Source organism: Martes martes, assembly GCF_963455335.1.
Source record: "Martes martes genome assembly, chromosome: 4".
Lineage (NCBI taxonomy): Eukaryota > Metazoa > Chordata > Mammalia > Carnivora > Mustelidae > Martes > Martes martes.
Window position 1 is genome coordinate 143,463,492 of NC_137891.1, and position 27,332 is coordinate 143,490,823.

Below are 27,332 nucleotides of genomic sequence, written 5' to 3' on the forward strand. Positions count from 1 at the left end.
GGCCAGGAACACGTAAGTCAGAATTAGCATTTAATGTTTCTGTGTGACTTTGCAATAAATGGTAATTAAGGAGGGCAGAGAGAGAACAGGAGGCAAACTAATACCCTAAAATTGTATTGGCAAAATTAAATGCTTCAAACCCAGTTTAAAACACAGACACACAAGCCAAATTGTGTTGGGGGAGGGGATAAATAATGAAGCTGCTCTGGAAGCTGCATAAATAGAATGCTGCAATTGACACAGCCACAAGTAGGACTTATCATACACATCTGGCCCATTATGAAGAGTGCAATTAGGTTGAAAAGGACTGGTTTGATAATCCCAGGAACAACCAGAGGATTTTAGGAGATAAAGCAAACATGAGGTGTCCGATTCAGCAATTACTTGTAAATGGGAATAGGAAAATTAGTAGATAGTGAGCAATTAGAGAAATGTTATGGATCTGCCCATCAGCTGGGTCTTGGGAACTGGACCTGGCTCTTAAGAGTTCACTAATTTCATCTTCTTTTGCAGAAGTCCATATCCATATGGGATCTGAATAATAATAATAATATTATTATTATTATTATTATTATTAAGTCAACATTTATATACTGGTAATTATATTATAGGCAATATTCTAAGTGTTTTATAAATATTACCTCTTTTAATCCTTGTAAATGCTCCATGAGGTAGGTACTACTATTTTTCAAAAGAGGAAACTAAGGCACAGAGAGGGTAAACCCAATAGGTAACTGATTAATGAATTCATCAATCAGGCTGAGTCAAAAGCAGGCTCTCTAGCTTCAGAGTCTTCACTCTCAATACACCATATAGACTCTCCTGCAAGTCCTAGGAAACTGAGATGCTTCTAGGACACTGACTAAGCATAAGGGCTTTAGGCAAACCCATTGAGTTCCATGGCTGGCTCCATTCTTGGGCTTGGTGCTGAGTAGTCTGGATTTGAGGAGCTCAGTATCTTCAGTCCTCTCCCCTAAGACCCAGGAGAGGTGTGAGATACAGATACAAAAGCAAGGAGGCTCTTAAGTTCCAGGGTAAGGCATGATCCAAAGAAGCCCAGGGCCCAGCCCAGGAGGTAACTTCCCTCACCGGTTGAGCACATCCCCTAGCCCTTCAGCCCCTTACCTTGGGGAAAGGCAGCTTGAGCCCCAGAATTATATGGACCTAGATAGAAAGCCTTGCTCTGGAATGCCCCAGTTTTGGGAAATTGGGCAAGTAACTAATTTCTCTTAACCTTAATTTTCTCATCTGTCAAATGGAAATAAGAATTATTTTGTATGGATTTGAGAGTTTATTCCCTTATGAATCAAGGAAGTGTTGTGCTTCTCACAGTTAACTGGAAGGCTAAAAGAATACAATGCAGGGCCCTCCATCAAGAAGGTGAACACAAAGGAAGATGGTGGAGAGGAATGAGCATCCCAGTGGCTGAGTTAAATGACATAACAAAAATAACCTCCTGACTTGAGGCTGTAAGGGACTGACTGATTCATGTGGCACCTTATATGCCCCAGGCATGGGACTAAATGCTTTACATGGCTTATCTCATTTTACTCCTAAGAGCCCCATGAGTTATGTTTTTATATCCACTTCACAGATGATGAAACTGAGATTCAGAGACCTTAAGTAAATTGTCCCAAAAGCTGGGCTTCATTGAATCTTTATTTCTTTTATGGGGTGAATTGCATCTCCCCAAATTCATACGTTGAAGCCCTAACCTCCAGTAACTTACCCTATGACCCTGTTTGGAGATAAAGTCTTTAAAGAGGCGATTGAGTTAAATAAAATGAAGCTATGAGGATGAGCCTTAATCCAGTCTGACTGTTATCCTTACAAGAAGAGGAAATTTGGAAATAGAAACACCAAAGATGGGTTAACACAGAGAAAAGACCATGTGAGGACACAGTGAGAAAGTGGCCATCTACAAGCGAATGACAGAAGTCTCAGAAGTCGAACTTGCTGATACCTTGATCTTGGACTTCTAGCTCTCGAAGCCATAGGAAATAAATTTCTGTTGTTTAACTGCCAGTCTATGGTATTCTGGTACAATAGCCTACCTGCCTCCTCCTTCTAGAATATTCTGTGCTTTCTCAGCTGGAGGAGAATATTACAGGATCCTTAAGGGAATGGCTATGCTTCAGACCATGGGATTTAAACTATGGTTCTAGCAGTCTGAACAAGCTGGTGCCTCAGTGCTATTCTACACTACATTTCAGCTGAGCTTGGGAAGACCTGTAGGGACTAACCAGATAAGAGAAGGAGAAGAGTGTCTCAGGGGGAAAAAGAGTAAGACAAAGAAGCAAGCAAAAGTATTGTGGATTTGGAGAACTATGACTATTGGTTATGGCAGGAGCATTCATTTCATAGGCTGGAGAAAGGTAATGGGCTTAGGAAGTAAGCAACGACGTACTTTTGGTTTAAGCCTTTATGAAGCTCATAAAGAAACAGGTCACCTGTAATTAACTTAATCAAGATTACCAGGGTGTTTCTATAAAATAGGCCACCTTTTGTATGTTTGGTATATTTAGGCTTTTGTTCCATGTTGTTTTGATATATAAGACTTACTGTATACAATGACTTATTGTATAAAATGTCATCCACGTACTGTATAAAATATTATCCACTTAACAATGCATAATTAAAATTCCAATGAATAAATAAAGAGGCAAAAACTTAACCAGTAGCCAAAATTAATAAGCACTCTATTGCCAAAATCTAGAAGGAATCTCCACTAACTATAAGTAAATGGAATCTTGGCAAATCAGTGAGTTGGCATTCATCCTTGACCCTGTCTACCTGTGAGAAGTACAGCTGACAGAAGATCTCTCATCCTTTCACCAGACTTCCCCTTGATTTGGAGGCCTCAAGTCTTGACCCACTAAAAAATGACACAAGCACTACTTTCTGTAGCTGCAAGAGTTTGTTTGCCTGTGTCCATCCCCACCCAAGGGTACATACCCATACGCTTACCCACACACTGCTTTTCTGTACCAATGCAGAAAGCACAACTTCTGAAAATGACAGAGCAAAAAGTTGGGGTGGGGAAGGAGGGAAGGGGCAAACCTGGCTGTGATGTCTGCATTTGATGAGACATAATTCCTGCCAATAAAGTCATGTGGGCTGGAGCAGAGAGAGGTAGATCCCTGGTAGTTGTATATGCAGAGTGTATTGATGAAGACATACATGCTAATTTCATGTCTAATATGCAACCCATCTGAGCTGGTCCCAACCAAGGGCCACCAGGTGTCAGTGAGGGTTGGCACTCACTCCGTGACTGTAGGACTAAATGAGCAGCGAATAGGACCAAGGAAAATCTATGCAACTGATCTGTTGAATTGTGTAGAATGTGAAGAGTTCCTCATTTGATAGTGAATAGAGAGAACTCCAAATATGAGATCTAATTTTAAAAATACTGCAGAATACGGAGAGGCAATGAGAATCCTGCATATTCCAAATAGCAGCAAATTCTTGAAAATGATTACTCTAAAAACTAGGAAATGTTTAGAAAACCATTGATGTTCTCTGTAGGTCATATGGAGCCATGTCCTCTATTGAAACCAACTGGAAAGTAATAAGCATAATAAACTACTGAAATGAAATTTAGAAAGCACAAAAGTGAACAGAAGAAACTGAAGGAACTTGGTAAAACATGGACAGTTTCAAGGAAATGGAAGCTTCTATAACCCAAATTAAGTGATAATCAGGAGTGTAACTATATGTGCCGATGTATGTCCACTAGACTAAATGGGATCCCTTGTCTAGATATACATATACTGAATCATTATGTTGTACACCAGAAACTAATATAATGTTACATATAAATTAGATCTCAATAAAAAATTATGAGACAATCAAGGAAATCTGATCATTGCTAGATAGTTGATGATATTAAGATAATTGTATTACATTTTTAGGTCAACAAACTTTTATTATAAAAGACCTGATAGTAACTCTTTGGGCTTTGTGAGTCTACAGTCTATTTCCACTACTCAACTGTGTCACTGTAGCTTGAAAGCAGCCACAAACAACGCATAACAAATGGCTGCGGTTGTGTTCCAATAAAATATTAATTAATTGATTTTTTTGAGAGAGAGCAAGCAAGTGTGATTGGTGGGGGGAGGGGCAAGGGAGGAGGAAGAGAGAGAATCTTAAGCAGACTCCATGCTGAGTGTGGAGCCCAACATGGGGCTCAATCTCACAACCCTGAGATGTTGACCTGAGCAGAAACCTAGAGCTGGATGCTCAACCAACTGAGCAACCCAGTCACCCTCCAATAAAATACTATTTACTAAAATAAAAGAGGTAACCAGGGATAAAAAAAAAAAAAAAAAGTAAAAGTGACATTAGGTAAAATCTATTAAGAATGTCAAACTTGAAAGTTTTCCACAAAATTTAGAAACAAAAAACAGAGAAGAAAATGAGAGAAGATAGTAGACATAGAAGAGAAAAAATAGAAATTGAACCTAAGAAGCCTTGGCATTGTGGAAGAAGAAACTAGAAAAATGGAACAAGAACTAACAACAAAACCTACAACTGAAAAAAACTTTGCAGAGATGGGAAAAAAGAAAAAAACCTCTGTGTACAGATCAAAAGGACTTAGTATGACTAAGCTAAATGAAGGGAAAAATGCATCCATGTCTATCCTAACAAAAGTTTTGTGTTTACAGAGACAAGAAAATTACTTAAGGAGGCAGACCAAAACCAAAATAAAACTTAACCAAAGCAAAGGAAGGAAAACGTTAATTTTAAAAGAACCCAAATCAGACTGACCTCAAACTTCTGCAGTAAAGAATATCAGAAGACACTGGAGCTGTGTTCATGAGAAAAAATGTAACTGAAACCAAATTATATTACATTCACGTGTAAGGCCATATAATTCAATGGTTGGGCATGCAAGATTTGGAGTCAAACAGCCAGAGTTTAAATTCTGGCTACCTCGTTGATCAGTGGGTCCTTGGGCAACTCTTTTATATGTTTCATAGGATGGTTGTCTCAATTAAATGAGATAATGCACACAAAGTACTCAGATCACTTACTAAAGGCCATTTTAACTTAATAACCTAGTGAAATTTAGAATTTGAACTCAGATTTGTCTGAATCTAAAATCAGGCTCACAGACCTTGTCCTCCAGTTCTGAACTCTCTGACTCTGCATTGGGAGTTTGGCACCTGCTTCTGGGATTAGATTTATAGTGCCTGTTATGGTAACTGAAACCCATTCTCCCATTTAAATCGTCAATGGCTCTTTGAAGGTCCTAGGGTAATGTAAAGAATACAGAAGAAGGAAAAAATTTAATTTGAAGGATCTCAAGGATTCCGTTGATCACATAAGTCCTATACATTTAAATCAGGCAGTGTCCAGGCTCAATACTTAATAAACTATTCTCGCAGTCTCTTCCCCCTACTATCAGCACTATTCAAGAAGGGGCAGAAGAGTTTCTGGTACTCTTGGTCCAGATGACTTGTCCCATATTTGATAACTCCTAACAGCTCTGAAAAAACAAAGGTTATGCAATATGGAAACATCGATGGATCTAGATTTTTGTTGTCACGTTGTTGTGGCTCTTTTTCTAAGGGTCAGAAGATGCTGTAGGCCTAAACCTGGCCCTCCTAAGAGGACAGAATTGCAGCAAGCATCAAAGTCAGGAGTTGCTTCTCCTGTAGCTCACTTCAGATCTGTGCTAATATCAGACCTTTGCATGATCACTGATATTTCCCAACAGGGCTGCTTTTCCAACATTCTTTCCCTGTGTATCCCTTCAGCAGCTGATAGAGTCATCATCTTATCAGACTTATGATTTCTGCATACCTCCACCTTATCTATTCTTGTGCCCAAACTGACATGAATCCCCAGAGGCCCGATTTCCATACCAACAAAAGAACTACTCTGACTTGAGATGTCATGTATGGGAAAAGTTATATGAGGTATAAACAAAAAAATGAATCGTTTTTATTTAAAGAGTAAAATCACATGACATTAAAACTCTTCTAGAAAATCTAGGGCTTCTATATCTCACAACTTGGGCTTGATATTTGCTTAACTACTGATGGGCAAGGAGGAGATAACAATTCTTATCAGTCGCAGTTTGATGGCTAGCAACAGAAACTGCCTTTTGTTAACCTAAACAAAAAGAAATATTTTGGAAGGATATGGAGTTATACACAAAACTGGAGGAAAATAAAACTTTGGGAAGAACCAGAGCCAAAAGCTAATGAAAGATACAGAGACAGGGAATGGGAGAGAGGGAGGAAGGTAGGGAAGGATGTGCGGAGAAAGTGATAAATAGATAGAGATTAATTAGACAAGGTGAGTCATGACACTGGCCAGGATAGGCTATGGGGTATTGATTATAGTCCATCATCCCACAGAAGTCCACATTTGTATATAAATGGAGGATGGATGCCAGGCAAGCAAATACAGGTAATTTTCATGACCAACATTTTCCTAAAGTACTTGTAAACCTTCAATGACTCTCAAACGGAAATATATGCTTAATGCTCTCTTCCTGCTCGGGGATTTCACTAAATGTTATCTATTTGAACTCAGAACTCATTTCTATCCTCTCTTGTGTTTTTTCCTGTATTGCAATTGTTCCCATTCTTGGGGAGACTACAAATAACATTCCTAACTCCCTTGACACCAAGGTTCTGGAATTGATTTAAGCTCCATCAGTGAAATGCAACTGGGTGAGATTTGAAAGGCAGAAGCGGCGGGGGTGGGGGCAGAGACATTTTAAGTATTTACTTATTTTCCCCAAGTAGTAGCAACTACTGTTGGCAGGCAACAGTTTTTGCAGTGGCCAAAATGCATTTTGTACTGCCTAGTCACCAACCTCATAGTCAGGGACAACTGAGACATCTGTCAAAATTTTCTGCAGTTCACTGGTCTCCAGAACTGGTGAGGCCCAATCCTGAGCCTAGCAGCAGAGGCCAACCTCCATTCTACTAACCCCTGCAATAATTCTGTAGGCACCAAATTTCCTATATCAAAGCCCTGTTCTAGTAGAGACCCCTGAAATAGTTTCTGTTTCCTGAATTATACCTTGAATGATACAGGTATCAAAAAGCTCCTTCAATATCACTATCAATATAAACATTGACCTTTTTGCACATTCTTTCAGCTTTCTACATTGAGTACCAATGCTATGTTTACTTTTCTTGCACAGACGGCAGAATTTTGTTGAATTGTTGAACAAAGCTTCCTCCGATTTGCCCACAGGTGAGTTTGGCGGTTTAGTTCCTTGAGAGACATCCCAGTTCTCAGAGCTACTGTTGACTCTGCTGCTTTGCTCCAGTGGTTTTCTGGTTGGGTTTCATCTTATTGCTCTCAGAAATGTAAATGGCTCAGCAGTGCAGAAAAAATAAGACTCAGGATTGCCTTACTGGCTATTCTTTTAGGCCAGGGGGATCATAAAAGGCATAATTCTCCAAGTTGTGTTATATCATGAAACATTCTCTAGTGAGAGCCCTTTCAGATGAATGCAGCTCTTAGAGAAGAAGTGGACATGATTTATTAGAACTTCAGTTGCATAGTCCCTTAGATCTAGGAACGCCACAGCTAGGTAATTACCCTACTGGCATCTCACAAAAAATAAAATTAAAGTAAAATAAAATAAAATAAAATAAATGTTCAGTGTAGCATTTTTTGGCAAATGCCTCTAAAAATGGAAGTAAAAAAAATTTTTAGGTTAAAAATAAGAATGGAAACAATAAGAAATCCTTCAGGGACAATTTAATTAAATTATAGTATATCCAACTGATAAAGTTATACAGCTGTAAAATAGCATGGCTGGCCTTGATACAGAAAGGTTTCCAAGACATATTATTAAGTGAAATTATAAAGATTAATTTGGGCAAAATATTTAGCAATTAGCAAGTTTTAAATGTGACAGGTGAAAAAATATGCATTGATATTAATCTGCTGTTGCAATTTCTCTATTTACTACATTCATCAACCGTTTAGTGATTACCTTTTGGATCAAAACACAAGGTACCAAAAGTTTGAGGGGAGGGGTGGTGTCTCAGTTTGCATTCCAGCAGAACAATAACCTTACTAGGTCTTTCAAACAGGGAACTTACAACGGAGGATTGGGGGACAGGTTGCATAAGCATTAAACAAGCAAAAAGAGGATGGTGTGTGTATTCATTTCCTTAGGGCCACCATAACAAGAGTTCAACAATCTGAGTGGCTTAAATAACAGAAATCTGTTGTCTCACAGTTCTGGAGACCAGAAGCCTGGCCTGAAACCAAGATGTCAGCAGGCCATGCTCATTCTGAAGTCTCTAAGAAAGCATTCTTCCTTACCTCTTCCAGCCTCTGATGGCTCCAGGCATTTCTCGGCTTATGGTTGCTTTATTCCACTGTCTGCCTCCACCTTCACATGGCCTTCTTCCCTCTCTGTCTCTTTGGTGTCTCTGTATCTCCTCTTTCATATAAAGCCACCACTGTTCATTGGATTTAGGGCTCTCCCAAACCCAGAATGACATCATCTCAACTTGATTACATATAAAAAGATCCTGCTTCCAAATAAGGTCACATTAACAGGTACTAGTGGTAGCTGTGTTCGAAGACACAATTCAACCCATGACAGTTGAGGTAACCCAGAGCTTAGGAGTTGTGGAAACCAGCTCTCATCCTTAGTGCTGGGAGAACATAATGAAAGGTGTACTCTTAGCAGAATCTTGGCAAGTGCTACTACATCGCTGATTCTAGGATCTCCAAGAATACGCCAAGCAGCTAGAGAAAGAATTTCGAAGGAGGTGCCACACAGCTGGTTACACTATGTAGTTTGAAACTCAGTGTTTCACAAATAGGGCTGGAGCTTGGATTTCTGACAGAACACCATGTGGTCAATGCTGGGCCTACTGAATGGGATGTCCTGTCGCTATTCATCTAGATTTTGAAATTTCACATATGACTTGTGCTCAGAATGTTGAAAAACACTTCAGGAGTCTCCTTCAGACCCAAGAATGGGGTACAGGAGGCTTCTCTGACAGCTCAAATCTTAGCAACAGCAGTAGCTCTCCCCTGATGATGGACAGATACTAACAAACTCCAAAAACAAGAAGAAAATACTTCTACTCTACTCTCCCCACAGTTTAATTTCCCTCCAAGCATCTCCCAGTGCTGGAATTTAGCCTGAAGCCAGTGGGCCAGGGAAATGTAGTTGTAGATCCCCATCCCAGCATTATAGAAAAGAGATAGAAGGGATGTGCTAGAAGACAATAGGGTAATAGCAAGTGAGGGTTCATTTTTCATGATGTCATCTATAACTTCAGAGAATTCAGTTTTGTTGAAAAGACAAAACAAAGACATCCAAAGGTGATCATAACAAATGTTTAAACCAAATACTTTCTCTTTCTCTCTCTAATATAAATCCAGGTCACTTGATGCATTTGTTTGCTAGAGTTGCTTACACAACAGATGTTTATTTTCTCAGAGTTCTGGAGACTAAAAGTTCAAAGTCCCAGTATCAGCAAGTTTGAAAGAGTAGTGAAAAGAAGGGCCATCTGTACCCTAGTGTTCATAGCAGCAATGGCCACAGTCACCAAACTGTGGAAAGAGCCAAGATGCCCTTCAACAGATGAATGGATAAAGAAGATATGGTCCATATATACAATGGAGTATTATGCCTCCATCAGAAAGGATGAATACCCAACTTGTGAATCAACATGGATGGGACTGGAGGAGATTATGCTGAGTGAAAAAAGTCAAGCAGAGAGAGTCAATTATCATACGGTTTCACTTACTTGTGGAGCATAAGGAATAACACGGAGAATATTAGGAGAAGGAGAGGAGAAGTGAATTGGGAGAAATTGGAGGGAGAAACGAACCATGAGAGAAGGGGATTCTGAGAAATAAACTGAGGGTTTTGGAGGGGAGGGGAGTAGGAGGTTAGGTAAGCCTGGTGCTGGGTATTAAGGAGGGCACGTATTGCATGGAGCACTGGGTGTGGTGCATAAACAATGAATCTTGGAACACTGAAAAAATAAAATAAATTTTTTTTAAAAAGAGAGAGAAAGAAAGAGGCCTTTCTCCCCTTGGCCTGCAGATGGCCTCTTTCTCACTGTGTCCTCACATGGTCTTTTCTCAGTGCAGGCACATCCCTGGTGTCTCTTTGTGTGTCCAAATTTTTGGTCTTATAAGCACACCAGTCAGACAGGTGTCTTCATTTTAATGACTTCAGTTGAACTGAATCACCTCTTTAAACAGCCTGTTTCCACATACAGTCACATTCTGAGGTACCTCAACATATATTTGGGGGTGCAGAATTAAACCCATAATGGATGACATAGAAAAGTGTATAAAAAGATGAGCCAAAGTCTCACCTTTGCAACTAAATAACCATATTATATTGGAACACTTATTTTACTTCTCTTGGACTCATTTTTCTCATCTTTAAAATGAACCTAAAGTAGGAAAAAAAAATACCTGCTCTATTGCTCTGATAGGGTGATTACAAGTATGAAAAAGTTTTTTAGACAATATTGCACTCCACAAAGCAACAGGACTTTGACTTTGGTGATACTTTATTGCACTGTTGTTGTGATAGCCCATAGCTTATTGAGAAAGTTAATGCCTTGATCTCTTCCCATTTCTGTATTGCTGGAGCTATGATGATTAAGTGCTCCTAGGCACTGAGGGAGGTGCATTTTACTTGCCTGTTTTCTTGAAAGAAAATACATTATAAGAAACTAAAGGCAGCTACTCCTTTTGGGTGTGAAGAATTGTGATTTTTTTCATTCCTGGAGCCTCATTTCACTCAAAAATTCTATAATAACCTATTAAAATGACTCTTTTTTATATGTACTGCCTTATATCACAAATTTTTCTCACTGGGACCCCCAAGAATCCTATGAAATTCTTTTTTAATGCATACATGATAATCATATAAATACTCAATATCTGTGACTTAGGCTAAGGTCTAGAATGCACTAGTTTACAGCAGACCAAACCTCTTGGCAAGGTCAACTAGAAGACTAGATAAAATACAAAACACATCTTTTTGAAAGCTATTATTTAGAATTCAAATCGAATACCAGAAAGAAAAGAGGAAAACCCTCTGGAAGAAGTTAACATCATATAAAATCTTGAGACTTATTTATACATAATGTCCAGCATTCAATTACAAATAATCAGGAATGATACAAGACAGGACATGGATTTTCAAATAACTGTAATTAGTATGTTTAAGAGAATGGATAAGATGGGGAATTTCAGTAAGTCATTTGAATTTATAAAGAGTATCTAGAACAGAAAAACATAAAAATTGAATTTTAAAAACTCACTAGATGAGTTGAACAGAAGGTTGAGTGTAGCTGAAGAGAGGATTAGTGAACTGAAATATAGTTCAGTAGGAAATATCCAGATTGAAGCATGAAGGAACAATGAGGATAGAACATACCAAAAAAAGTATATGAGACATATAGGAAATGGCAAGAATATTCAGTATACATCTAAAGAAAGATAGGAGGAAGAAAATAGAGCTAAAGCAGTATTTGAAGCAATTATGATGAAGAAATTTCCAAGTGATAAAAGACCTCAAGCCACAGATCCAAGAAGTGTTATGAATTCCCATGGAGACAAATAAAAAAGAGCTTAGTGGGGTGCCTGGGTGGCTCAGTGGGTTAAGCCTCTGCCTTCAGCTCAGGTCATGATCCCAGGGTCATGGGATCAAGCCCCGCATCGGGCTCTCTGCTCAGCGGGAAGCCTGCTTCCACCTCTCTCTCTGTCTGACTCTCTGCCTACTTGTGTGCTCTCTCTTTCAAATAAATAAATAAAATCTTAAATTTAAAAAAAAAAAAAGAGCTTAGACCCCTCCAGATATGCTATTGTCTGAGGTCTAAAATAGTATTTCACGAAAATGAACTATGGCTCCAACTTTAAAAAATCTCTTCACTGTAGAGCCTGTGAGTGAGGAAGAGGAAGAAAAAGCAGGAAGCACAGAGCAGGGTTATAGCAAAGCTGCTAATGGAGGGAAATTGGAAGGAATAATCATAATTTCAGAGTCTCATTGATCCCTCAAACATCTCTTGAAGACCTATCACTCAAGACAACACAGAAAAATGACTAAGAGTTTAACCTCCCTTTTATTAAGGAAAAAAAAAATATCCATAGTAATTCCTACTTAGAATGTTTCTCTTGACAAGACAGAAAAGCTAACTCAGTTTAGACAATAAAGAGTTTTGGTTTATGTAAATAAAAAGTCTAGTGGCAGCAAGAGCCATAGGCTGGTTTGATGTAGTCATTAAAAATGTCAAAATCTGGGATCTGGTTTCTTTATGGATCTCTGCTCTGCTGTATATGGTATTGGCATCAACTTTATGGTCTACATGGTAGTGCCTCAACTTCTCCAGACACTTTAATAACAAAATAGCTATGGTAGCCAAGGTCATCATATCTTCACAGTGCTCTCTTTTGGCCAGTCCTGCCCAGAAGGAGAGAATTTTATGAGTTGAGAAACTGTAGCAGATGTCTCCTCTCATCTCAGAAGCTTAGACTGAGTTTTATATCCACTCTAGAACCAAGACTGTGATTAGAACACCATGATGGTCTTCAACTAATCAGAGACCAACCTCGGAGTTGCAACTGGGTGTCATTCTTACCAAACCACAGCACTAGAATGGGAGGGGGGGGCACAAAGTAAAATATAGTTGTCATCACTAGAAGGGGGTAATGAAGAGGACAATCATCAGAGAAGAAATGAATGATGGAAGAAAAAAGAAAATCAATTCCAGTCACATGCATGGCCCATGAGGTCCTTCAGTTCTGTGAATAGTTGAACTTCTCTTCCCCTTTCATCCCACTTTGGCTAAGCTCTCCTCTCGGCTATTGCCTGAATGTACCAAACACTCCTCCCTCCCTTGGACCTTTGCCTTTATGATAGCTTTCCCTGAAATGCTCTTTCTGCGGACATTTGCATGCCTTTCTCCCATGTTTCTCAGGGCTCTATTTGAATGTCACTTGGAGAGGCCTTTGGTGAATTCCCTCCCTAAAATAGCAACTGCCACTGGGATACCTGAGTGGCTCAGTCGGGTAAGCGGCTGTCTTCAGCTCAGGTCATGATCGCAGCATCCTGGGATGGAGTCCCACATCAGGCTCCTTGCTCAGCGGGGAGCCTGCTTCCCCCTCTGCCTTTGCCTGCCATTCTGCCTGCTTGTGCTCTCTCTCGCTGACAAATAAATAAATTAAAAATATATAAAATAAAATATCAACTGCCTAGGCTTTCTACCCCCATAATTGGCTTTAGCTGTGTGTCTAGCCCTTATCACTACTTGCCATTATTTTACATATCTCTCTTTTGCCCTCACCACTGGAATGCACACACTCCATGGGAAGATTCTGTCTTGTTCATTGTTGTATCACAGTTAGCATTTAACGAATGTTTGTTGAGTGAGTGAATGAATTAGAATCTAGACCTAACCCTACCTCTATTGTCTTAAGCAAGAAACCGAACCTGGTGTTGCCTCCGTCCCCTCATTTGTAAAATGGAGGTAATTTCTACCTCACAGGGTTATTCTTTAGGTGGAGTAAGAAAACCTGTGAGAAATGTCTGGCATATATAGATATTTAACATATATTTATGTTTCCTTCTCATAAAAGTTTCATTCACTAGGTCCAATGAGGCCAGAAGCCTTTATTCAAATCTGCTTTCTCCCGTGGCTTCACTTTAGAATTACCTAGGGAATTCTTTAGAAGTCCTGAGCTGGGTTCTCACCCCTCGAGATTCTGATTTAATTGGTCTGGTGTGCCGCCCAGGCACTGGTAATTTTTAAAGCTCCCCAGGTGGGAGCACATTAGCAGCCAGCGCTGAAGACCACTGATTTCAAGTCATTAGTGGGGAGGCGGGGAGGGGAGGGCCGGCTGTGTGACTGTCAGAATCCACTGGAAACCCTGTAAAACCTGGCCCTTCCAACACCTGGAAATCTCTAGAAGCCAGCTTGGCTTATTTCCTCCAGTACAAATCATCAACTGGCAGACTAGACAGATGGTTATTATTTATCCTTCCTGCTGTGTTAGAAAGAAAAAAAAATTAGCTCTGCCTCGGGTTTCTCAAACCATTTTTACATGTGCAAACCATTACCTTTTTATATGCTCCTAGGTATTAGAAGGGAGAAAGGGAAGCTTAAGCGAGATCAGGAAGACTAGCATGTATTTTCTCCTAATGTAACTTTGAGAAGTGCAGACCCCAGAGAGAAACTGGCCTGGGACAAAGACTAGGTTCTAGATCTTAGGCTAAAAGGGATACTATACAGGAACAGTGCCCAGACAACTGCCTGGCACATGATAATTAATGTTAAGTCCTCTCTTCTGGGGAAGCTAGATTTGTTTAAGATCCTATAATAATGATAACACAGTTACGGATAATGCCTCGCACTGCGCATCTTCCTGTGTTAAGTATGTTTAGTTGGTAACTTTTTTATTTATTTATTTTTTTAAATCTCCACAATCTTCCTGCAAACTGCCGGTTCGCTTTTCACAACTGTCAAAATTAGGATCTGAAAAGTTGCAGCTGGTAAAAGGGAGAATCAGGATTAGCATTCAGGTCTGACACCAAGTTTATCTTATATGTTCTATACTGCTTCTAGAATCCTCTTAACTCTCCACCTTGGTAATTCAGAGTAATTAGAACCTTTCATCACCAGCAGCAACCAGAAGGCTTTTCTCTCACAGACAGGGTGAGAAGAGCAGGGCCCAGGGCTGCTTGATGATGATGGGTTCCTACGACAAATTTGTAGCAATTAAAACAGATCTACCTTAGCTGGCTATCAGGATTCTCATGAAGCATCTATTAAGTTGTACTCTATCTAGCATCTGGGTTAGGGATGGGCAGATAAAGAAATGCCAAGAAAATTTCTCCTCCCGTCAGGTCTGAAAAGGAACTGGGAGAAATACAACTATCCATTCAGCAGCTTTAATTTCTAAACTTCCTATCAGGCACATGGTCATTCATTTCATCTACAAACATGGACTTAGTACTTATGCTAATGCTCGGTGCTGGGGCTCTGGACATTCTGACATCACATTGTCTTCATCAAGAGACTGAGGGCAGGGATTGATAATGATTCACAGGTGCAATATCAAAGGGCGACAAAAGCCTTTTTAATCTGATACATAAGTTAATTTACATGAACGTCCTTACACAGATGACACTATTAGTTCACATTTACTGAGCACTTGCTATTTCCAGGTGTTTGCTTTACAGCTTCTAGCCCATTTATTCATAATAAACTATGGGTGGTATTAGCCATCTTTTGCAGAAGTGGAGACTGAGACACAAAGAGGACAAGTAACTTGCCCAAGGTCACGCAGATCATAGAGAAAGGAGCCAGGACTGACTCAATCCTAGGGCATCTGGCTTCAGAGCCTCCACTCTCCACCACAATGTTACACTGCCACTCTCCACCTTTTGAAAAAAAGAAAAAAACTTAGTGATTGAACCATCTTTATCGAAAGCAGTGAGAAACCATATGCATTTGTTAACAGCATACTTGAATTATGCACTAAATACGGAATCCAAAGCTCCCAGAAATCTGTACGGTGTGGTCGTTGCTTGGATTTGTAAAATAAATGAGTAAGTCACCAGAGGTGCTAGTGACGAGTGAGTGATACCCACCATAAGCCTGAGAAGACCTGAGCAGAAGATCTGCATGTCTTTTCCTGGATCCTAAGGAAATTTCTATTCATAAGGCAGCAGCCTGAGCAAGTAGTACCTGGATGGTAGAATCCTCCAGGTTAGGGATAATGTTCAAACCTCTTCCCATACAGCACCTCTGAACATTGACAGGAGCAAGGAAGGGGACGACAAAGCTTTTACCTGACCCTTCAGGCACATACCTGTGTGGAGTGAGAGGCAGAAGTTCCTGCTTTGGGGGAAGAAGCTGAGCTATGGAAAGAGGCCCCTTGCTGCTGCTCGCCAAACTGTAGAAGCCCTCCTGATTCGAGGCGATGCTATAGGCTATTGTCTCTGCTTATCTGGAATAATCTGCCACACAGGAGGTGTTGCCAGCATCACTCAGACGTGGAAACTCCTATTCATCCCTCAGGGGCCTCCAGTTTAAGTGTCACTCCTCCAGCAAGCCTTCTCCAATCCTCCCCAACTCCTGCCCCATCTCAAAATAAGTGTAAATATTTTCACCTTTTCCTTGGTTGTGTTTATGGTAGTTTGTAACCCAATAATAATTTTGAGTAGTCATTTAGCATCAACTTGCCCTCTGTGAGCTCCAGGAAGACAGGTACCAGAGCTCCAATCTACCAATGTATCCCTATCACCTAACACAATGTCCGCCACCTAACAGAGCCTCCGCATTCTCTTTGCCTGGGTGCATATGTGTAGATGCTAACATAAAGAGAACAAACTAAACCCTTCCATTTTTGCTTGCTTGTCCAGGAAAGAACTTAAAGAAAACCTCTGGCAACGCAGGCTGAAATCCCAGAGATGTCTCCAGGCAAAACAAAACAGGTGGTATGCACCTGGCTCTACAGAGCTGGAAGAGGGGCTTGGCCCATTGTTTGCCTTCTATTCTCTGGGGCTGGGTGGGGCCCTCCCTTCTGGGTTTTTGGTTTCTACCCAGCACCTTTATGTCAGGCTCCCTTTGACTTTGAGACTCTGCTCCAACAGAGAAGGGAGGCAGAACTCTGAGAGTCTGTGGGTTGGTTCCTGTCCTTGCTGATATGCATGCAGAAATCACACGGTGATGGGCCTGCCTTCTGCCCCAAGAAACTTGACTTGTAGCTTGTATACAGGTGTCCTTCCAAAGCCCATGACCAATCCACCAACTGCCATCAAAATAAAAGATGGTTATGAGACCTATTTTAACATCGAAAGCCCAGCTTCCAGAAACTGAGGGTGACCTTTTCCCCAGACATCACATTTTAAAATGTAATGGGCTCTTTGATTTAAAAAAAAAAAAAAAAAAAAATCTGGCAAGCAGTTAAAATCCGTTTTAATATTCCCAGCACTTAGCCAAAAGAAGATGCAGACGGAATTGAAAAACAGCCTGAGTTTTTCTGTTGTTGTTGTTTTTTAAATGCCCGGATTAGAACATAATTCATCTTAAAATGACGGGAGGCCTCTTCACGCACTTCACACTTTGAAATATTTTAGAAAATAGTATCCATTTTGGCAAGCCTCTTGCCACGCAAGAAACAACAGCAAATGCTTTTCTCCTTGAGTGTTAAGTCTGTTGTGAATAAGATTATAAAAAATATACTTTGCTCTTTTATTTTGCCTCTTGTTTGAGGATTTTACTGCATCTCTGCAATAATTGATTCTTCTCACATCCCTCTATGAGTAGCATTCATTGCCCCACTTTTAGAGAGTGAAATTGAAGCAGAAGTTTGGTAAAGCACATTTCCTCTTTTCCAAGAGAAAATCATTTATTCATTCCCTTATTCATTCAGTAAACATGTCTTTAGAACCAACTATGTGCGGGTCCCTAACCAGACCTTGAAGGTCCATGGATGCCTACCTCACAGGTCCTGTCTCTAGATCTCTGGTAGAGGAGACAGAAAGGTCACAATATCCTCTAATACATGCTGTGATGGACAAAGGGGTCTACAAGGAATCACCTCTCACACCACCTGGGGCTTTGGGGAAGGCTCCCCACAAGAGGTGAAATATGAGTTGGGTCTTGAAGGATGAGTAGAAGCTCAACCAATGAAGACATGAGTGGTAAGAAGGGCTCTCATGACAGGGGGAATGGCATGTATAAAGCATAAAGACATCATACAGTTTCATTTTTTTTCCTGGAAAAAGATGAGAGAAAAAGATGCATACGTAGGACTAAAAGAAGAGAAGCAATAATGATAACTTGAATGGTCTTATGTGCCAAGTAAGGAATTTGGACTTTATCCTGATACAGTGGGACCAAAAGAGTATAGGGCGTGTTACTTACTTACTTACTACTTATTCATTGAGTTAAGCCTAATTCAGGTCCATATAACCCCCCACCGCCTTTAGTGGTCAAAGAGAATGTTGAACTATCTGAAAGAATACAAAAATTTATTTAAAAACAGTTTCTCAGATCCAAGGACCTCTCTGAATTCTCTAAAATCATCCACCAAAATCTATGCCAATGTGCATTTAGCTGGGTAGATTATCCAAGTATTCTTCAGATTTCTAAAGTGGTCCAAAGCTCTAAAAAGTATAATAATCCTATTTATTTACTTTGTGAAAACCTTCAGCTCTGTCTCAAAATTGATTTTATCAAAATAGAATTCTTTTATATTAATCTCTTAACAATTTGCTGGTTGCTGGTCATCCATATGGTTATAATTTCATATAGCATTCTATTCTTTCAGACAAAACAGTCCTTCCCATTCCCCACAGAAGCTTAATAAGTGTTTGTTAACAAACTCAAAACTTGGGGTCCTATTGCAATGCCCATTCTTTAGGGCTGTGGGATTTTCACAACTTGTATGTGAGAAGGTTGAAACAAAGGTACAAAATGAGAAATTCGGATATTTGAAAATTGGGGAAAGCACAGATTTACAGAAGTTAGAGACATAATTCTATGGCAAATTAGTTAAGATTATTTGCATTGAGGTGAACAGAACCAACTCTACCAATTGAATACTACCTAAGGACAGACCCGTAACAATGAACTAAGATCAGGAACTTGGAAAACATCATGAATTCCTGTATCTTTTCTCTTCTCTCTGCTGTCAGCTTCATAACCTCTATCTACCTATTTTTCCATCTGTCTGTCTGTCTGCCTCAGCAGACCATCTTTTTCTCGTTTCCAATACACAGAGGAAAACCGGCTAGAGTTCCTGCATCTCACAGAGAATGACCTCTGTTTTTCTATCTTTCTGTTATTATCACTCACAAATAGTTCCAAAACCACTGGACAACAAACATACTGTTTGTTGGCCCATGTACATGGTGATTCTCTCCACAGCCATGATGATAGGAAGGATGGGAAATTCATGGAGCAGCAGGGTTGGGCAGATCAAACAGGTGATGCCACTGTCTCTCTTCACAGTGGATGATATGATGTCTTACATGGTGCAGTGGGAACTCATCTGTCTATTTGTTCTAAAAGCATCTCTATTTTGTGCTGGACACTGAGTTAGAATACCAAAATGAGCTGGATGTAACTTCTATACCCTCCTTCTAGTTTTGTGTCTACCATTGACTTGTGATCTTAGTAAATCACTTCCACTCCCTGGGCTGCAGCTTCCTCTGTAAAAGGAGTAGGATTGCCAGACCACAGAGGGGCTTTATGGTTTGTTAGAATGAATCCATGAGCCTAAGATAATATCAGTATTGTTTCAATCACCTTTTGTCAAGAATCTCACACTCATGCATTTCCCCATCAAGAAATTATAAGCCTTGCCTGAAGCCTATTCCTTGTGTATCCACTAGTATAAAGCAGAGTAGATATCATGAAAAGTCTCAGTTACAAAAACCTTTGTTTTGTGTAAATCAGAAATGTAAACTGAATAAAGTCATGATTCCACCCTTCCCTTAAAAAAAAATTAGTATTTGTACACAAGAAGAATTGGCAGATATGGTCCTATGGCACTGAGGATTTGGAACACATCCTCTAGCTTTACAAAACCAGACCTTACAATAAATATTGCTAGCTGTGTGGCCTCATCTTTGGCCAAGAAACTGGAGGAGCTCTGTGCAGTGGATGTATTGCCAGTGAGATGCTTGTGTTGTTTTGGTGGAAAACTCCAGAAGAAGAACCACAACCAAAAAACCTTCCTGCTGAGATTTCAGCCACCTAAGATCCCCTGAATTCTCTGAAGGTCAGGCCAGTCTCACAGCCTTTTGTAAGTCCAACGATGAAGAACCCGTCTGAAGAATAGGAGACATGGATTGACAGGTTCAAGAAGCTGGAAAATGCCCTCTACCTTTGTGATTGGAGTAATACAGGTAAAGTGAGAAGCTTAGAGCTGATACGACTTTCCATGTGTGTTCTAGTCTGGAAGTGGACACCTCCTTTTCTTTCACTTCTTAACAAACACAGTTTGTCCATAAATCATGTGCACTGGCACAATTGGGAAATACAGAGATGAATCAGAGTAAGACCTGCATCCCCCACCAAGTTACTCACAATCTCTTTGTGTCTTTGATCCTCCTCCATTCAACTCCTGGAGTCTAACCTACAATCCAGTCTTGTAACTCCCAACTGAAATCTTCAGCATGCCCACCGACAGGCTGAACTCCAAACTCCTTAGCAAGGCAAAAGCTGGTTCTAAACACCTAACCAGTCTCTTTTTCTTCAGTGGGTATTCTACCAGTATATCCTACCCGACCATAATGGATAACTTGCCTTCCTCAAACATACCATGCTTTCTCCTGTGGCTGCTCCTTTTCTCACCCTATGCTCTCCATCTGAGTTGTCTGCCTCTCTTCTTCCTACCCCACCCCCGCCAACTCCCTATCTTGTCCACCTGGCTAGCTCATGCCTAAACATGTTTCAGGTTAGAACTCAGGCTCCACTCCTCTGAGACTCCCAAAATTTCCCCAGATTAGGCTAGCCTTTGTCTGGTCTCCTAGAGTTCTTTAGCAACTATTACCATATTTGATAAATATTTTTTTTCATTTGGAGACTTACTACAATCTCACCGGTAGACTATATTCCTTTTTCCACCCTTGCACCTTGCACAGTTCTGTTCAACGTTTTTTTTTTGTTTTTTTTTTTTTTTGAGGGAAAGAAGAAAAGAATGAATGTAAGCACATAAATAAATCCAAGAAGAAAGGTAATAAATATCATTACAGCGTGCAATGTGGGCATTCAGAGAAAGGAGTATTCCTTCCTAGTGAGGCGGTCAGGGAAGGTTATCTCAGTGTAAAATTAACCATTAAGGATAAAGTGCAGTTTATATATAAAGGAATGAAACAGACCTTTTTGGCAAAGGTGTGCATTAGCCAAGAAAATTGTTATGTGTGAAGCTCGGTGCAAGAAGTTTTGATTGGAAATAATATAAGGGCTATTAAGAAGAATGTTAAATGATAAGGGTAGAAATGTAAGACTCCAGATCTAGGAAGATCTTAGATGCCAGGATCAAGGAATTTGAATTTAGTTGCAAAAGAGTAAGTAGCACTGAGCATTTCTATGCAGGGAAGTGGTATGATGAAGTTGTATTTCAGAAAGATCCTTGATGGCTATGTGCAGATTGAAGGAGAAAGAGAAAGTAGGGGAAGGAGTAAGGATTTGCAGTGTCCAAGTGAAAATGAAGTCCAGAACAAGGTCAGAAACCCGGGGAAGAGGGAGCAGATACAAAAGCACATGGACTGAAGTGGTGGTACTTTTTTTTTTTTTTAAGATTTTATTTATTTATTTGACAAAGAGAGAGAAATCACAAGTAGGCAGAGAGGCAGGAAGAGTGTGGGGGGGAAGCAGGTTCCCTGCTGAGCCAAGAGCCTGATTCAGGCCTCAATCCCAGGACCCTGAGACCATGACCTGAGCCGAAGACTGAGGTTTAACCCACTGAGCCACCCAGGTGCCCTGAAATGGTGGTACTTAATTACATTCTGTAGGTATAGTGAGTTAGTGTGTTACATGCGGAGCCTAAAAACATGGAACCCACAGAAGTGGAGACTAGAATGGTGGTTGCTGGGAAAAATGGGAAATGTTGGTCAAAAGGCACAAACTTTCAGTTAGAAGATGAACGAGTTCCAAGAATTTAACATACAGCATGATGACTCTAGTTAACGATGCTGTATTATATACTTGAAAGTTGCTATGACAGTAGAGCTTTAATGTTCTCACCACCATAACACAACTACAATAAAGTGGTAATTACATGTGATACAGGATATTTTAACCAAACTTATTGTGTTAAACATTTCCCAATATATACATGTATCAAATCATCACATTGTATACCTTGAACTAAGATGGTATATGTCAATTATATCTCAACAAAAACATAGGGGATACATTAGCACCCTCTAGAACTAATCACATAACAGTAGCAATGCATTTTCTGTTTCATTTTGTTTTGGATTTCCAAAACACTTAACTCTAGACCACATAAAGTATAACTACCATACAATACCTCAGGACTTCTAATAATCACTTTACCAAAGAGAGGAGGAGATGAAAATTTTAAATGAAAAATTCATCTAGTTTATTAAACTTATTAAACATGAACTTTTAAGCGTTTAAACTTATTAAACACAAAGCCCAGCACTGTGCTAGAGGCTGGACCAGAAGGGAAAACAAAAGAATGAGACATGATCTCTGGCCTCAAGGACATTTTAGGTAAGACACCAAAGGGGTGCCTGGGTTGGTTATGTGTCCACCTTCAGCTCAGGTCATGATGCCAGGGTCCTGGGATCGAGCCCCACATCAGGCTCTCTATTCTGTGGGGAGCCTGCTTTTCCCTCTCACTCTACCTTCCACTCTCCCTGCTTGTGCTCCAGCTCTGTCAAATAAATAAAAAAATCTTTAAAAAAAAAAAAAAAAAAGGTCAAGGACTTTTTAGGTAAAACACCAAGATAGAGAGTAGTTAAACACTGAAAAACAAATATTCTCAAGGGCAACATATAGCAAAGTATTATAACTGAAGAAACAAATATGAGTTGAGTTTTCTGAGAAGGTTCCATGGAAAGAGAGCTTGAGTGAACCTTCAGGAGAGGTTGACTTTGGATAGCTGGAGAAGGCATTCTGAGTTGAAACCATCTCCTGCAAAGCTTAGAAGGTTTGTGCTAGATTAGATAGTAAAGTTGAGACCCTCTCAAGAGCTAGGCTGAGGCTTAATCCTCTACCCAATGTTCACCAAAGTTTTGACCAGAGGAGAGCCCCATAAAAGAAGAGACAGATAATTTAGGGAAAATACTGGAGAAAAGGAAATCAAAAGGTTACTGAAATAATCACGAGGATGGAGTAACTGGGTGATGGGCATTTGGGAAGGCACCTGATGTGATCAGCACTGGGTGTTACATGCACCTGATGGATTACTGAACTCCACCTCTGAAATGAGTGACGTTCTATATATTGGCTAATGGAATTTAAATTAAAAAATAAATCACGAGTCTAGGTATTTATACCATAGAGTGGTGATGGGGTTACAAACAAATACAAAAAAACATCAGATGGAAAGGGAAGACATTTCTAAAGAAACAAGTGCTGAGTGGCAGTGATGGATGATGGATCATAAACTTAGTTGCTAAGAGACTCCCCAAAGACTGAGACCTTTCTCATACTTCTGAACTGTTCTAAGGAAAAACAGAGTTTTGTTGACTTTGGAGGCAGATTCCGGCAGATTTGAAATGCCTCTCTCATGGCCTCTTCATTATTTATGCTTGTTTTCTCTGTTTCTATGAAATTCATTAGCTCCTCGTCAGCCAGGGAATGTGTCAGCCTGATCTATAACTATCTTTAATGAGGAAAGAGGATTAACTGAGGTCATTTAGTTGGTTTATTAACCACAGTATTTAGCTGACCACCACAGCCTCATTCGAGACACTGAGCAGATGATACCTTCTTTGCCTGTTGATGAATCAGTGTTCTCTATTATGTGCAAGGAAATATGTAGGCCAGAGTGTTCTTCATTCAGGGTGAAGACAGACCATCCATCATCAAATTAGTGTTTCTGGGAACCTACTCTGTGCTTATGTTCTAACACGGGTTGTCAAGAAAATATCCTTGAGGAGAAAGAATAAGAAATGACTGTGAGTAACTGGTCATGTTTTCTAAAGAAAGGAGGGGGTTGGGATAAATGTTTGGGTGAATGGTAGATTTGGAATTTTCCCAATGAACTGAAGGCTAGATAGAAAACGTTTTCCAGCTCAAGGAGGCCGAATGCAATGAGAGCCCTCAAGGACATTCTTTGCATGAGTCTGGCCTTTGCACACAGTGAATCACTAACTCCTCACATCAACCACATGCTGAAGGGATTAATGGCCTTATTTAAGGAGGAAAAAGCCAAGCTCAAAGTGGTAAAAGACTAGCCAGTGGGAAGTGGAGCCATAATTCAAACCCAGTTCTGTTGGACTTCCCCTACACTAAACTCCCATGACATACCAGGAAGAACATGAGGTTTTGCTTGTTGCTTTGTTGGTTGTTTCTTTGTTTTTACTGGGAGACTTAGATACAAGTCCAGACTAGACTAATTGCTGAGCCCTGAAGACCAGTTATTTATGTTCTCCAAGCCTATTTCCTCATCTATAAAATAAGACTGATAACAATAAAACATACCTCCCACATGGAGAGAGGATCACACGAGATTTGAGAGTTTCTTTGCAAACTATAGAATGAAGTGGATGTTAAGGAGTTTCTTCTTCTTATACCTTTCATTTTGGTTCTGGTGGGACAAGAACAGGCTTTTCAGCACTAAGATGGATTGTAAGGGTTATTTTATGCAGCTTTCCTGGGCAGCCCCAAATGACAGCAAATTAGATACAAATTTCAGTCAATGGACTTTTGTTTGACAATAGGATTCCTCTACCAATGGTAAAGCTTAGAAAATAGTAGAAAATGCCCCTACCCACACCAGTGGTGATTCCTACATGTATTTTTTAACACTACTTTTAATTTTTAATTAAATATAAACTCAATTTTATACATTTTAAAAATTTCTTCCTATTAAGACACATTCTTATTTATTTTGAATAATATTGGTGCTACAACTACTATAAACATCCTATAAGAATGCTTGTATTATGGGTGCTTAATAGTTCTGAACACTGTGTTAAGATTTTGTTACTTTATTGATTTCTTATTCTTTAATTATCCCTATTTTAAAGTTGAGGAAACTGAGGCTCAGAAAGTTCAAGTGCCTTCCTCAGTCAGACACTTACTCCAAAGCCCATACCTTATATTTCCAGAGGCAGAATATGAGGAAATATTTTGAGGGATCCAACCTAGACCAGACCAACAGTAGACACCCAGTGGAGAAAATTGCAAAGATGTAATTGACCAACTCACAGAAAGAGATTTCTGCAGAGGAAAGGATCAATATTCTAATAGAAGAGAGAGACAATAAACAATCCTACATAGAACAGAAAATAAACAGAGATGGGATGGGATGGGATGGGATGGGATGGGATGGGATGGGATGGGATGGGACGGGACAGGATAGAAATGAATTAGAACTGGATAGAATAAATCACATTAGGGCCCCGCCTATCTGTAGCCCACTGTTAAGAACACCCATCACAGAGAGGTTCAGAGGGGAGCACCATGCCCAACAGTCCTTGCTCATTTAAATATGAACAATATTTGGCAACTTAAACAGAGTTAATAAGTGTCCAAACTCTAATAGACTGGTTGTGGCATTTCATTTTGTAAATGAAATGACAGGAGGACCGCATCTGGGCCTCTTTCAGAAAGAAATTCACAATCATTGTTACAGCCTGTACAAGTACAGGATGATAAAAGAACCAACTGCAAGGGATGCATCTTCAATCCCTATAAAAGATATTGAAAAGCTTTTCTTGACACCTGTGTTTTAGATCTCCACAATTCAAGGAACATCTTTAGGAAACGATCTGAGCCTTACTTGCAACAATCTCTTCCCCCTTATTCTGTGATGGATTGTAGTGGTTAAATGCATGAATTCAAGCAACCTTGGGCAAGTGACTTACCATTTCTATGCCTCAGTTTCTCCGTCTATAAAATGGTTGTTGTGAGCATTAAATGAATTACTACTGGTAAAATGTTTGGAGGCATAACTGAAATATAGTAAATGTTATGTACATGTGTAAATATCAGCCACTATTGTGATACTGTAGATAATTTTCTTCATATCTTACCATCTCAAAGGTTGGGGAGCTTCCTGAGGTAACAGGTACCTTCTTTAAATCTTCTATATTCTTAAGCATAGTATCTGACATATATGAGCTCACAATTAGGGGCTTATGAATGAGTTATTCATCTTTGCTGATGCCATGTTCTCCACTTAAAGCTCCTCTCCACAACTCCCCAAGTCCACCTACCCTTAACTTGGAAGGGACCTTGGCATTGATGCCCATAACGCACAGGTACGAGAGAACACCCTGTGGCGATACACACTACCAGCCCAATTACACAGATTCAGACTCTGAGCCATGAGAAACGAGAGGATTTACCTGTGATCACACAGCAAGCAAGAGGGAGTCACAGTAAATACATTTCCAGAAATGAATAAAAATGAGCTGTTTGAATCCTGCATGTTTAGGAACGTGTTTGGCTACTTCAGTAAGAAAAAAATAATAATAATAAGCCAGAAAAATTAGAAATTGATTTTAGCAGGCACCCACTTGTTTTAAAAATTGGCCTTTAAAGTTTTATAACCACAAAGAAGAAGCTTAAATTGCTTTAAGAAGCTGAAAGTGTCAAAAATATTAGCATTTTGTTTTTACTCAGAAGTCATTCAAGCTAATATAGATTTTTTTTTTCTCTCTTTTTCGGTTTCTCCACACGCTTTTCAAAACTTCCCACCCACCCAAACCAATTGCAGGAGTCCTGGAGAAGGAACGGGCCAGATGCCTCATTCACAACTACAATTTCATTTACAACCTGTCCCTGAGCCCTCGGAAAATTGACCAAGCCTTGAGGTAATTCCGTGCGGGAGAAAATCTGCTCTCAGAGCCAGCACTTCGGTACTTCAAGGAGCTATGATAACAAGCCCATATTGTGAGAACAGATGTTTCCTTTATCTTCCTTTTTACCCAGACACGTGTTTCTCCCTGGCCTGAGTGAGGCTGATACAGTGACTGGAGATCTGGAGATGCTCTGGACTTGGACTTCTTTTCTGGCTATGATGCTCCCTCATAAGCAGCTCAGAGTGACCCAAAAAAACCCAGGTTTGCTCTGCCAAGGTAGCAAGAGCCCAATTTCTTTAAGTCCTCTTCTATTCTAATAAAGCTCCTCATTAACATTACATGATTTTTTTTTCTATATTGCTGATGAAACTTGGTTTTTGCAAACCCTGCAATTCCATAGAGTAAAAAATATGCTAGATATTGTTGTCAACCCCCCAAAATGCCTCTCACATAAGAGACCCAGATATACCATTTTTGGATGAGTAAACTAGAGTTTCCTCTAGTTACTATTCTAGGAAGGATTTCCACATCAGAAGAAAAATAAAGAATTCCCAGAGAGTTCTCTGAATAAGTGAGATATTTTCTATAGTACAAAACTAGATGATGCTACACTGTCCCCAAAGATATTTTCCCAGATATATCTAAAACTTGGAAGTTTTAATGATTGACACGTTGGACAAAGGGTTCTGGAAGTAGGTAACATCTTTACTCTCTCTGGCAGGAAAATCAAGCAAAACTTTCCACAAGTTCCCATAGTTCTTCTATCCAACTTTGCATCTCCCACAGAATCGTACTCACATGCACGTCACACCACACAGATAGCATGAGCTCACCAAAGGAATACTGA

General features: G+C 39.8%; 1 protein-coding gene across 1 annotated transcript in view; it reads left to right on the top strand.

Moving 5' to 3' along the window:
- Positions 1-26,561, top strand: part of LOC308341694 (uncharacterized protein C1orf87) — a gene marked incomplete at both ends in the record, with an annotated part of 67,712 nt that extends 41,151 nt beyond the window's left edge. The window contains 8 exon segments of the mRNA XM_080801695.1: positions 7,163-7,215; positions 16,388-16,418; positions 16,420-16,462; positions 19,588-19,731; positions 19,735-19,812; positions 19,816-19,882; positions 26,401-26,498; positions 26,502-26,561. Of these exon segments, the coding sequence (XP_080657821.1) occupies positions 7,163-7,215; positions 16,388-16,418; positions 16,420-16,462; positions 19,588-19,731; positions 19,735-19,812; positions 19,816-19,882; positions 26,401-26,498; positions 26,502-26,561 (574 nt within the window).
- Between the last annotated feature and the right edge of the window lie 771 nt (positions 26,562-27,332).